The sequence below is a fragment of the Pteropus vampyrus genome, unplaced genomic scaffold, assembly GCF_000151845.1.
Source record: "Pteropus vampyrus isolate Shadow unplaced genomic scaffold, Pvam_2.0 Scaffold401, whole genome shotgun sequence".
NCBI lineage: Eukaryota > Metazoa > Chordata > Mammalia > Chiroptera > Pteropodidae > Pteropus > Pteropus vampyrus.
In genome coordinates, this window is record NW_011889182.1 from 506,013 (window position 1) to 519,247 (window position 13,235).

Here is a 13,235-nt window from a genome sequence, read left to right on the forward strand (position 1 = left end):
CCCCGTATCCACCCACCCACCACCTACCTACTCATCCAACCACCCACCCACCCATCCATCTATCCACCCATCCACCACCTACTCACTCATCCACGTATCCACCCACTCACCACCTACCTACTCATCCAACCACCCACCCACCCATCTATCCACCCATCCACCCACCTACCCACTCATCCACGTATCCACCCACCCACCACCTACTTACTCATCCAGCCATCTACCTACCTACTCATCCATTCATCCACACATTTGCTCACCTATCTGCCCACCCATCCACCTGTCTACTCACCATCCACCTACCCATCCATCCACCCACTCACCACCTACCTGCACATCCAACCACCCACCCATCCATCTATCCACCCATCCATCCACCCTCTCACCCATCCACGTATCCACCTACCTATGCACCCCCCCACCCACTCACCACCTACCTACTCATCCAACCACCCACCCACCTACCCATCCACCCACCTAGCTATCCACCCACCTATCCAACTATCCATCCCCTCATCCACCTACCTACCCACCCATCCCCGTATCCACCCACCCACCACCTATCTGCTCATCCAACCATCTACTCACCCACCTACCCATCTACTCACCCGTCTCCCCTTACCCATCCACCTTTCTACTCACCATCCACCCACCCACTCACCACCTACCTACCATCCAACCACCCACTCATCTGCCTGTCTACCCACCTGCTCATCCATCTATCCACCCATCCATCCACTCTCATCTATCCACGTATCCACCTACCCATGCACCGCCCCCCCACCCCCCACCTACCTACTCATCCAACCATCTTCCTGCCTATTCATCCATTCATCCACCCATCTACCCACCTATCTACCTACCTACCTATCCACCCACCCACCCCCACCCCCGAGGCTGGTGGAGTGGTCAGAACCCACACTGGACGTGCTGGCTGTGTGTCTGCAGAGACTGCAGTCGTGGGTTTTGGATGTGAATGGACTTGTTGATAAAGATGGGATTATTTTACATACCGTTTTTTCACAATACTATGGCAGGACAGCATTTATTTAAATTATCCCCTAAAGCCTTTCCATGATCTAAGAAGCAGGTGAGATTATTGTAAATTAAACGTCTGTTTTTACATCCGGTGCCCTCAGATTCCACTGTGGGCCACTTGGTTCTGCTCACCTGGGCCATGGCGGTGCCATTCCGCCTCCCCCGTGGGTCAGCCCGGGTGCCCGTCAGCCTCCCTGAGGCCTCTCTGGGTCAGAGCTCTTGCCTTTCTCAACCTGGTGTCCCCAAGGGACAGGGTCTGGCTCCTGAAAGGAGGCCTGGTGACCAAGCTGGGTGAGGGTTACGCCTGGCAACGTGACCGTTTGTGACTGCTGGATGTCAGGCAGTCCAGTCAAATTCAGATGAAATGAGGTGGTTTAAATTCCATTATTTTCAGTGATATACTTAGTCACAGTGTCACCTCAGAGAGCTCCTGGTAGCCCTCCCTGTGCTGGGTCCTGGGGCCTGGTCAGGTCCTGCCTGGCTCGGAGGAGGCTGGGTACCGGGGTACAGTCCAGGGGTGCCTGCATGGCATCCACTTCCTGTCGCAGCTGGCTGCCTGGAGGCGGTGTGTGGAGGGTCTTCCTGGCTTGGGTGAGACATAGCTAAGTCCAGGTCTCCATGGTCCAGAGGGGCAGCACCTGAGAGCCCCTGCTCCAGGCCACGCCATTACAGCATTGACCTTGGGCCCCGCACTCTGTTGATTGACAGTGAGGTCTGCCTGTTCTCTCCTTACCAGCGAATTTACCATTTTTCCCTTTGGACCAGGAGTTCCTGGAGTTCCTCACCTCTGTGGTTCCCTCTCACCTGTGACCCCAGCCGAGCTGTCTCTCTTCCCAGAGGATGGCAGCCCTGGCCTGTCCTCTGCCACTTGGCCTGTGCGTAGGGAGCTAAGTCCACGGCCGTTGACATCCAACACCAGGATTCTCAGGCCTGGTGCTTTCCCGGGTCCCCCCCACCCCCCGCCCCCCATGGCACGCAGCGGGCAGCTTGCTCTGGTGGGAAGTGTGTGCCTCGGGAGGCTCCTGGTCGCTGGTTAAATTCGGTCACACTGTCGGCCATTTAGGGGCGACTCCGAGGACCCCTCCCCACCCCACGGCGTCGCGTCTCGGGGCTCGGTGGCAGATGGTTTAGCAGGTTAGCATGCAGCCGGGGGCGCCTGTGCTCAGCCTGCCGATTTTGCTCATTTCATCAGGCTGTGCCCCTGGGAACCGCCAGCGCCCCATCTCCTGTGACCATTCCCCCACCTTTCAGGGCCAGCCCCGCCCACTGGGGTGTTTTCTGCTCCTGGGGCCTGTTTCCTTGGCTCTGGCTCTGTGAATTCCAGAGAGTTCCGTGCACGCTCTGCCTGCGCCCCTGTCGGTGGGCGCTTCCCCCGGCAGGCTGGGTCTTTTTCTCATTCTGACAGTCGGGGTCATTCTGCATCTCAGCTTTACCAAGACAAATGGGCACGGGGGGCCCTGAGTTAAATGCCATCACTTCGTAGCAGCGAAGAGTAACAAATGGCCTGTCGTGAGAAATGACACTTAGAATTGGCCGCCCACATTTCCTTGGATAAAATAATCAGCCAGCTACACAGATGAAGCGAAACCACCGAGAGGCTCTGGGCCGCCTCAGCTAGCAGCTCGCTTTCCGTGGGCCCGGCGGTGGCGGCCCAGCCGCTTCCGTCCACAAGGAGGGGGCTCGAGGCCGCGACGACTCTACTTCGCTGTTTACCTTTTATCATGGCTGAAGCGGTATCTCCGTGCTTTGAAGGCCCTTGAGGGAGAGGCTATGTGGACGGAAGGCGTCTCGGAAGGAGCCCTCCGTCACTGCCATCGGCTCAGCCCCTGGGCTGGAAAATAGAATCCTAGCTGTTTTCGGTTGCCGGGGTGTGGAGTCGATTCTGGAGACGCTGTTTTCCCAGCGAGGTGGTCGCTGCCGTGAGGAGGCCAGTTATACTGTGTCTGCTCTTGATCTTGCAGCTGGAAAGGCATCATGACGGGCAGACGGGGCCTGGTGCCGGGGCGGGCCTTGCAGCACGTGGTAGTGAGCCCCTGGGAGGCTTAGTGTCCATGTCCGTGATCTGGCAGAGGCGACACCTGCCACCTGGCTCCGCGTCGGGCCTGCCCGGCAGGGTCCTGGCTGGTGAGCACACAGCCTGGGTCTGAGCAGCAGCCCCCACCCTGCTTCCCGCCGCCCCACCCCAACATCAGGTGACTCTGACACCTTAACGTTCATGCCTTCAAGAGTGCAGTTTACGGCCACATGCACATTCAGGTGTGCTCCATGAGTCCCAGCAGAGGAACGAGGACGGGTGACTTCGTCAGATTGGTGGGAGTCTGCTCCCCGTGGTGTTCACTGCGGGAGGCTGTGCCCTGCAGGGTGTGTCCAGGGCGGTGGCCTCGTCGCGAGGCCCACACGCGAGTCTCCTTCCCCGTTCACCTCCCTGCTCTCTGCTGCGAACGAAGCCTTCGGGGAGCGTGATGGTGGCAGCTCCTCGGCCCCACCTCAGCGTGACTCAGGCGAGGAGTCAGCGCCACCTAGGAAACGAAATGGGTGGGACGACCGCTGTGAAGCGCGCACGAGTGTCACGTGTCACCTGTGCCTCCGAGTGCCCGGGGCTGCGCTCTGTGGGGAGCAGCCAAGAACGTGGGCTCTGGGCCAGGTGGTGGGTCCACACCCTGACCCAGCGACCACAGCCGGGCTGTCGCTGTTGTTTCTCGGCACCCCACTTTCCAGGGGGCACAGTGGTGGTGACAAGAGAGTTGTGCCAGCGGTTAAACGAGTTAATACATTAAAACATGCAGAAGAGCGCCTACCCCATAGTAACCGTTCAATAAACGTTAGCAATTATTGTAATTACTGTCATTTTTACCCACTTAAAACTCTCTAAATATATTCTGGGCCGAATGTTTCCTTTCTTAAAGAACATTTTCTTTGCAAAGATGCTATGCACATTTGCAAAATCAAACAAAAGTAAATAAAATAAAAAATAGGATACACAATTTTTTAAACACGAGTGTCTTGCTGGATGACAGCAGTTTTTGTAAGGATCTAAAATTAGTTCAGAAGTTTGATAAGCCATTTCGGTTAGGCATCTGCTTTGCATTCTAAAACTTTTGTTTCCTCATTAGGTTTTTATACGTGGAGATTATGTGGGCCTGTAGCCTGTTCTCTCTCTGAGCACGGCTGTGTTTCTTGGGCCTTTGCTCAGAGCATCGGTTTTGGAGCCTCTGACCTTGGAAACTGGTTTTTAGAGGAATTACTGCTAATGCATATGTAAATATCTTTGGAGTGGGATTTAAAAAAGGTTGAGAAAACTTTCAGATCTCTGTCAGGAATAAGTAATACATTTAGGTTCTCTCTTATTAGAATGTGAAATGCCCGACAAGCCATCATTTACAATATATTAATTATGTTAATTAATCGGAGAGCATTCAGACTATTAATTACCTGCAACTAATTAGGTGTTAAGATTGAGAATCATTAAATGATGAGGTAGGAGACAACCGTCTGGCAGTGAGAACAGGAAATGGGAACATGCGTCTGTCCCTGGCCGTGGCGCGTGCCTGGCTGACCGCTCCCTGTGTCTCCCACGCCCCGTGCAGAGGAGGACGACGCGGACGCCGCCGACGTGTCCCGTGTGCCCGCAGACGCGCTGCGCAGCGTGGAGGCCGACACGTACTGGTGCGTGAGCAGGCTGCTGGACGGCATCCAGGTGAGCGCGCGTGGGGGGGGTGGGGGGGCGGGGCGGAGGGGCCTGACCCCTTGGCCTGCTGCTAGGACAGCCCACACCCCCAGGGTGCCTGGTGCAAGGAGTGTCGTGTGACTGGGGGGCGCAGTGCAGGGTGCCGGGTGCCAGGGGAGCGGGGCTAAGCCCACCAGGGTCTGGTGCCCCCAGTTCCCACTCCCAGCTCTGTCGCCTGCGACTCCGAGTGCTGCTGGCACCACGTGTGTGCTGTCATCTCACCTGTGACCGGTAGGGCTGGGTGGCCAGGGGTCTGAGCTTTCCACGAACCCCACTGTGCCCGGCCGCAGGGAGAGGCAGGACGGAGGGAGGCCGCTCTCTGTGGTTGGGGCTCTGCTGGCTTCCTGGTCATCGGGGGCCGATTGCTGGGATTGTCGCAGAAAAGTCACAGGTGTCCCAGTGCCAGGGGCGATCTCGTGGAAGCAGTGCGGGGGATGAATCCTCTGTGCCTGGGAAGGACGCTGTCGGCAGGTACAGAGCGGGAACGAGGACTGGAGCCTCCAGACGGCCCTCACGTGGACCACGGCTGCCCTGGGCTCCTTCATGCCTGCGTGCCTTTCCCAGATGTCCGCTGCACGCTGGGCCCCGCCCCTTGTTCGCTGGGCCCCGCCCCTGTTCACTGGGCTCCGCCCCCTGTTCACTGGGCCCCGCCCCCTGCACGCTGGGCTTCGCCCGCTGTGTGCTTGTTGGATGCCACCCACTGTGCGCGGGGCGCTGCCCTGTTGGTGCTGGGTTCCGCTCGCTTTGCTCTGGGTTCTGCCTTCTGCACGCTGTGCTCCGCCCCCTGTGCGCTGGGTGCTCCCTGCTTCATGCTGCCTTCCGCCCGCTGTGTGCTGGGCGCTGCGCTCTGCACCGGGGCAGGACAGGGAAGTAAGGGGGGAGGCCTCCCTGAGGAGCAAGCCTGGGATGGAGGGTAGACACGTAAGGGTGGCATTACAAGCCACGAGACGTGCCCCAGGGACCCGTACGTGGGATGAAGTGAGACTTGGAGGAGGGGCGATCACCTTTGCTGACAGGTGGGAAAAGCCCGGAGCAGGGTTTTGGTCTGTGGAAGTTGCTGAGGGACCACACGTCCAGGCTTCATTCCGGTCACTCAGCTGAAGCAAGTCCTTTGCAGGGATGGCCGCCACAGGGCAAGGTCCGTGTTCTGCCGAGGTCCCTTTTGTCCCAGGCCAAAGAGGGGCCCTTCCACCTGAGAGGAGAGGAGCTGTGATGGGGTCGCTTGTCATCTGCGTTTCCCATGGGAGTCTGGCTTTTCCTGAGCCGTCGACATAGTGGCCTTTGCTGGTGCCTCTCCTCGGACAGGACTCAGCGAAGCTATTAGATCTGAAATGGTCAGAGTAAGGTTTTTATAAGATGTGGTCTCAAGATGTAGGCCCTGCGGTTTAATCTGAGTAAATGAGCTAGCTGTTGAAAGAAGCGGTGTGAGTTCACGTCGCCCTAGATAATTTAGGATTTGACAGAGGAGGGAGGAGCCCTCCCCGTGGCCGGAGACCTGCAGCCCCGTGTCAGGAGGCTGGCTGCCGCCTCCTGGCTTTCTGTGCTTCGGAGGGAAGCGTGCCTGCCACAGATAGGTTTCCACCCACGCGCCATTTATCATTTCCCTGCTCCGTAAATATTTCCATGTTTTCCAGTCTTTCTCCACAAACGCTAAGACTTTTTTCCCCCGAGAAAAGGAATTGAGCATTGTGAAACTTTATAAATTTCAAATGTCACTTCTCTGATCATGAGTGATGGAACTTCTGCCATTTAAATACAAGATTATCCGGCTTCTATTTGTAAACAGAATCAGCGGCACAATGAAATCGATGCTGGGTTTTCATTTTTCACCTGAGGTTTGTCGTCTGACGGAATGGTTTCTTGCCCAGGCTGACACATAAGGCACGATGCTTCTGCGGTGCACGTGTTTACAGCGCAGCAGGACAGGGCAGCCATCCGTCTTCCTCCTCCGTGGCCGTGATCGATCCCACCAGACCCTGACGTGAGCAGGCGTTGGGGGTTACCAGTTACCACGTCGGGGGGTCTGGGGAGACCTCTGTCATTCTCGTAGGTCGGGCCATCCCAGTGAGCCCAGACGAGCTCCTCTGGGGACATTTTAGCGTATGCAGGTACTACTGCCATTTTAAGTCGGATGATGTGAGGATAGGAACCGATTGGCAGTCCAGAGGAAAAACAGACCAGGATGTCCGCTTCTTTGGCACCTCGGTGCCTCCGCCCTGACTGTTGGCTGCCTGCGTCTCAGCTCGTTTCCTCGGCCCTGTCGCACCCCTGTCCTCCGTCTCTCAGGGCTGCTGGAACTGCCGTCCTCAGCGCCCTTTTCAGCACATCCCTGCCCTGCTTGGAAACCAGCGAAGAAACTCGCGCTGGGTTTCGGTAAGTGCAGACCCTCAGCCTGGCCTTCGCCAGTTCTTCTCTGCTTTTTACGCAGTTCGGGTTTACTTGTCACGTTGAGCTAACAGCCCATGGCTTTGCCGGAGAGGCTTCAGGAAGTCAGAGTCACTGGGCCGAGATGGTGACCTCACGAGGAATGGTGGGACTTCTCGTGACTGGTAGGGGGTCACAGCACTCAGCTTTCATTACCCGGTTTGCCCCTTAGTAATTCTCTCAAGTACAGATGAGGTTTCCTGAAAAATGTACCTAATTCAGCTCACAGCTCCAACAGTTGCACCAAGAGCTTTTCTCGAAGACATCTCCATTTCGGGGGACACATCTCATGTGTCCTTCCCATTTCGGCACACAGAACACTGGAAAGGCATTTACCCGAGCGTGAGGTTTGACATGATATTAATCTTAATGTTAAGAGCTTGTCCTGCATCATCAAATATGTCCTTAAGTGAAATTGCCTTTATTTTTTTTTTAACCGTGTCTGGAATTAAGAAAATAGGTTGGTGGCACTGCCTTGACCCAGGCCAGCTCCAGCACTGTGACGCACCACCACTCGTATATGCCATCAGTGCAAATGCCAACACAGTGACAAAGGCAGACAGCGTCTCGTCTTCGCATGAAAGCAGCTTTGCTCTCATATCGCTTGAAAGGGTCTCAGGGACCCAGCAGTGGGCTGGCCACCGTGGAGGGCCGCTGCCCAGGAGGGAAGCTGTCACAGCACGGCCCCCGAAGACGAGATCACAGCCACCGGACGGCAAAATGGAGACGCGTGCGCCAGGGGTAAACAGCAGCTGGCACCCTGGCGGGGGCGGGGGGGGGTGCTGCACCCCAGGGACCCGAGATCCCGGGACAGTGACATGAAAGGAACCCCAGACCGTTCGGATGCGTACGGATAAAGGAGAGTAAGTTGAAGACGAAGAACAAGACTCTGAAAAAAGAGCCTGCAGATTTTGAGAAGGAACCCACCAGGCCTGTAGCAACCACAATTACAGTTGCTGAAATTTAAAACTCATTAGACACAGCAGAAGAGAGAATTAGTTCAAACAGAAGGAGAAAATTCCTGAGTAGGCAGCACAGAGAGAGAGTAAAACTAGGAAAGCGACGTTAGGATGTGAGAGAATTAAAAAATAGATCCAGACAGCGAAGATGTGCTGGGGGAAGCCGACACTTACAACAGTTGTGGCCAAGAACGTCACAGCACTTAGCGAACACACTGTTACTTACGTTCAATAAACAAAATAAGTCTCGAACGAGGAATGAAGACGTCACACAGAGAAGAGAAAATCTCGCAGGAAGGGCCAGCGACCTCCAACCGAAACACGTGGACAGTCAGATGGCAAACGCCCGCGACGCACAGAGGCCTGGGGAGAGCGGACGGGAGGTTTGGCGCTCTGAGGGCAAATCTCTGTCGAGCCAGAGTGGATTTTAAAACAACCCGCCCACTGCCGCTTCTCGGGCTCTCACCTAAGACACGCGAGCACAAAACGCCGCGGAGGGAAGGGGCGGGACAAGTGCAGCGGGTAAACGCTGACCACAGTCACAGCCCCGTGGCCGTGCGGCTCCCGTGTCGCTCTAGACGCAGTAGATCGCAAGGCAAAGAGCGTGATTTGGGACAGAGCGTCCCTGCCTCGTGCTAAGTGGATGATTCATAATGGACGTGTGTGCACGCGGGGCACTCGCGGGTGCAGGGGGCGTGGGGAGGAGAGCGAGGCTGAAGTCCGGGGGGATCCCTAGCCGACGCCGGCCCTGCCAGACGCCGTTCCAAGTTCGCTGAGCGCATCAGCTGGCGTCGCCTCGGTTCCCCCCGGCACGGCCGTAAGCTTCCCGGGACGGGACCGGGAGGTTGCTGAGCTGGGGTTCAGACCCGCGCAGTCTGGCTGCGGCGTTCCTGCCTCTGGGCCACCAGTAGGGCACGCCGACGATAATCGGTGATGTGACGAGATCTCTGTGCCATCGAGTTAGTGCGTTCGGGCCACTGGCCCCCTCCAGACCCCATCTCCAGCACCTAAAGAGGATTGTTTTCCGGCGTGCGGGGGACAGTTACAGAAACGGCCACACCAGCAGTCCACCCAGGAGCCACTCCCTTTTGGGGGTGATTGCGGTGTGGTCTCGGACTCCATCTGAGCCACTTCTGGCCTGGGGACTGTCTCTTTACAAAAGACCACGTTATAGCGGGGCAGGGCGTGGGGGCCTTGGGAGGACAGGTTTCAGACATGGCTTTCCGCCCTGGAGCCCTCGCCCCTCCCCCCCCCGGGGGGAAAGCCGGAGTCCCGTCCCAGTCCCAGGCCAGGGGAGGCCTCCCGAGCCTTTTAGGGGATTGCGCCCGGCTTTGGCTAGTCTTCCCTCTCACTAAGAGCACTCCTGCCAGGGCTGCCAGTGAGCTGTTGCTTCGTGAATTACGGCTGCCATGTTTGCCTGCCCTGAAGTCACGCTACCACTTAGATTCATTACTTAACAGGACAGCGTCTGAGTGGGAAAGAACCGTTGCCTTTTATAATTAGTCATTTACATTTCCTCTCCTTGGGGGAGAATTACTCAAGTCTCAGAACTGGCTGGTGGCACGGAGGTGACGGGGAATATTGGGGAAAGTGACTACATTATCTTGGAAGCTGTCAGAGAAGAGGCCGGAAGCGTGGGGGTGCAGTGGCTCAGTTGGAGATGGCGGGGACGGCCAGGCCCGTGACCGGGGACCCGAGCGGACGCTGTCCTGGGGGCGGGGCATCCCTCAAATACAGTGAGTTAGCTATCGAAGACACTGCCCGCAGGGAAAAGGGACAGAGCTGTCGCAGGAGACCAGAGTCTGCCCGGGGAGAAGCTCATGCTCCCGAAAGGAGGAGGGCCCCGGGCTCAGAAGGCAGCCGGGACCCTCAGCAACGAGCCCAGCTGGAACCTGGAGGTGGCCTGGGGCCCTGGTCACCGCCGTGTGAGTTCGCAGGAGAGGGAACCGCGCAGGGACGGGTCTGCTGCTTGGGGAGGTGGCAGAGAGACCGTTGGTCTGGCCCCGAGGTGGCTCTTGTTGCATCGTCCAGAGAATGTCAGTGTGGCTGTCCTCTGGCCCCAGCGTGGATGGGGAGTGGACACGTGCCGCGCCCGGGCCGTGCGGATGCCTTCCCGCCTCGAATCCCCGCCGGCTCGTGCTCTCGGGGCAGGCTCGGCGACGGGGACGCGGAGCCCCGTCGGTAAAACCGAGCCCTCTCGGGAGCACGGTCCGAAGGCTATCAAACAGACAAGAATGTGTCGGGCTGCAGCCGAAGACCCGTTAAGGACGAGTCATAGAGCAGAGGCGAAAAAGGAAAATTGAAAAAAATTCAATTCACAGTAGCGGTGAAAACCGTGAAACCCATGTTGTTGACTGAATGAAGAGTCTGTCCCTTTCGCTACCAGGGAGTACCCCGCTGTGACCGCGTCCCCGTTGGTTTCTCTGGCCTCCAGCTGGGGGAAGCCCTGGCTATTTCCAGCCTTCGACTGATAGGTATGGGGTTTCCGAGGATGTTCACGTGCCCGTCTTGTACTGAAGAGGAATTTTCATTCAAAAGGCTAATCAGCTCTCTGTTCTGCTTCTGTAAGTCTGCTTGCTGCATGCGCTGTCCTCGAAATTGACTAAAGATTCACCTTCCCTTTGGTTTGATCTGTCTAAGCAACAAATGTAACTGTACCCCCCAGCAACTCCAGCGCTTTGTAGCACTTTGTAACTGCTGGTAACCCATAGCAACTCCGGCCCTTTGTAACGCAATGTTACTACCTGCAACCATAGCAACTCCCACCGCTTTGTAACAGTCTGAGGACCAATCAGCCGGTGCCAGATAAGTTCTGTATAAGGAATGTTGCAACTGAGCTCCAGGCCCAGATTTTCAGAGCGCTAGCTCCCCTGGGACCGCTGGCGTAATAAACCTGACTTTTCCAACTTTCTGGGTGCTGCTTGGTTTCTCCCCGGTCTGATTTTGGATCTTTTCTGCAACAGTGTGTTTAGTTTTTCTTAGGCCACACCTGCAGGCGGACTCGCTGGGTCATGGCGTGGGAGTGTATTTAACGCTGTGAAGTCAGCCAGTGCTTGCCTCGGTGGGCCGTGCTGTTCCACACACCTATCGACAGCGGGGTGAGGTCTGTCCGCGCCCCCTGTCCCCCGCCCCCCGCATTCCCTGGTAGCAGTCCTTGATCAAGATGTATATGTTTGAGAATATCTTTTCCTAGGTTTTGGGCTTATCACTTTATTTATTTATTTTTTTACCAGTGTTTTCTAAAGAGCAGACAATTTTAATTTCAATGACATCTAATTTATTTATTTATTTATTTTGCGGTCATGGTTTTCTGCGTCCTAACAAAAAATCCTTTGCCAGCTGCCAAGATGCCAAGATATTCTCTTGTGTTTTTCTTCTGGAAACTTTGTAATTTTAGTTTTTACTTCTAGGTCTGTGATTTAGCGTGACTTAAATTTTTCTTCACGATGTGAGAAAGGCAGCATGGTTCATTTTTAAAAGCTATTTTCCTAGTTAACACACAGCACTGTTTGTTGAAGAGTTTTGTTTCTGGATTGGATTGCTTTGGCTCTTTTTCTGAAAATCAGATGATAATCTTACGTGCGATGTCAGCTGTGGGTGCCCTTATCACGGAGGTTATTGACGGTGTAAATTCTACAGGCGGGGCCTGTGTTGCTAATAAGCCCCCTGGCTGATTTTGAAAGGTCTTTCCATTTGAGGAATTCTTACATCAAATGGAACATGAGGTTGAGGAGGGAATTCCAGAGGCTTGGTCGAAGAAGAACGTGGAGACAGGTCACAGTTTGCCGCGTCTTCTAAAAAATGATGAATCACTGCTTTGTTAAGTACTTTTTCTTCTGTTGAGATGATCATCTGATTTTTAAAAAATTCTGTTAATGTAGTGACGCACATTGAGTAAATTTTTATTGTGAAGCCAGCCTGCATCCCTGAGATAAACTCCACTTTGTCATTGAAATAAAAGCCTTTCTCCATATTTCTAGATTTCCGTTGGTAACGTGAATTGAAGGATGCTCACATCTCTGTTCATGAGCATTGTCTTCCATTTTCTTTTCTTCTGATGTCTTTTCGGTTCGGCCTTAGGGAAGTGGTGGCCTCCCGACGGGCCCCTGTAATTTCCGAAAGCGTCTGTGTGAGTCTGGTCTTATTCCTTCCTTAACTATTTGATGAGAATTCAACAGCGAAGCTGTCTTGGCCTGGAGCTTTCTTAGTGGGAAACTTTTACCTGTGAATTCAGTTTCTGCTCTGGGCGGGGCTCCAGACTTTCTATTTCATTTCTTGTCAGTTTTAATAATTTCTGTCTTTTAAAGAATTTGACCGTTTTGAACAAGTTGTCTAACTTTCTGACATATCGTTGTTTACAACATTCCCTGATTGTTTTAACGTCTGTGGGAACCGCAGAGATGTCTTTCATCGCTGATGTTGGTGGTTAAACTTACTGATGTTCGTTTTGAGATCTGTCACATGGTCTGGCTGGGCGAGTGTTTCCTGTGTCCTTGCCAAGAATATATGTTCTGCTTCGTTGGCGGAAGTGTCTGTAAGTGTCACGTCATGGCGGGTGACGTGGTTATTCTATTTGTCTCCACCCTGACTGATTTTCCGTCAGCTCCTGAGCGGGGAGGACTTCGGAAGCTCCACCTGTAATGGATCATTTGTCGCTTCTCTTGGGTTTGTTGCTTCACATGATTCGAATCCCACTTCTTAGCTCCATCCACGTGTAGGGCTATTAGGTTTCCTTGATGAATCTGAGTTTATTACTTATGTTTATCGTTTACTGTTATGAAACCGCCCTCATTACTGCTGGCCGGACTCCTGCCCTGGGGGACAGCCGTCTGATGTTAATAAAGCATTTCCGTCTTTTTGTGACGACGGCTCTCGGCTCGTCCCTTCGCTCTTCATCTGTTGGCATCGTCTCGTTTACAGAGCACTTATTGTGGTTGGATTTCGCTCTACCTTTTCAGCGTGTGTTTGGTTCATGTACGTTCGTGTGATGTTTCCAATGTAATTATGTATACGGCTGGGCTTTAGGCTGCCATTTTGTTATTTGCTTTCTATTTGTTTCATCGTTTCTTATTTCCTCCTTTTTCCTA

General features: G+C 54.7%; 1 protein-coding gene across 1 annotated transcript in view; it reads left to right on the plus strand.

The window, feature by feature from the left end:
• Positions 1-13,235, plus strand: part of TBC1D22A (TBC1 domain family member 22A) — a 236,104-nt gene that overhangs the window by 135,160 nt on the left and 87,709 nt on the right. The window contains exon 9 of the mRNA XM_011380727.2: positions 4,626-4,735. Within this exon, the coding sequence (XP_011379029.1) occupies positions 4,626-4,735 (110 nt within the window). The remainder of the gene's footprint in view (positions 1-4,625; positions 4,736-13,235) is intronic.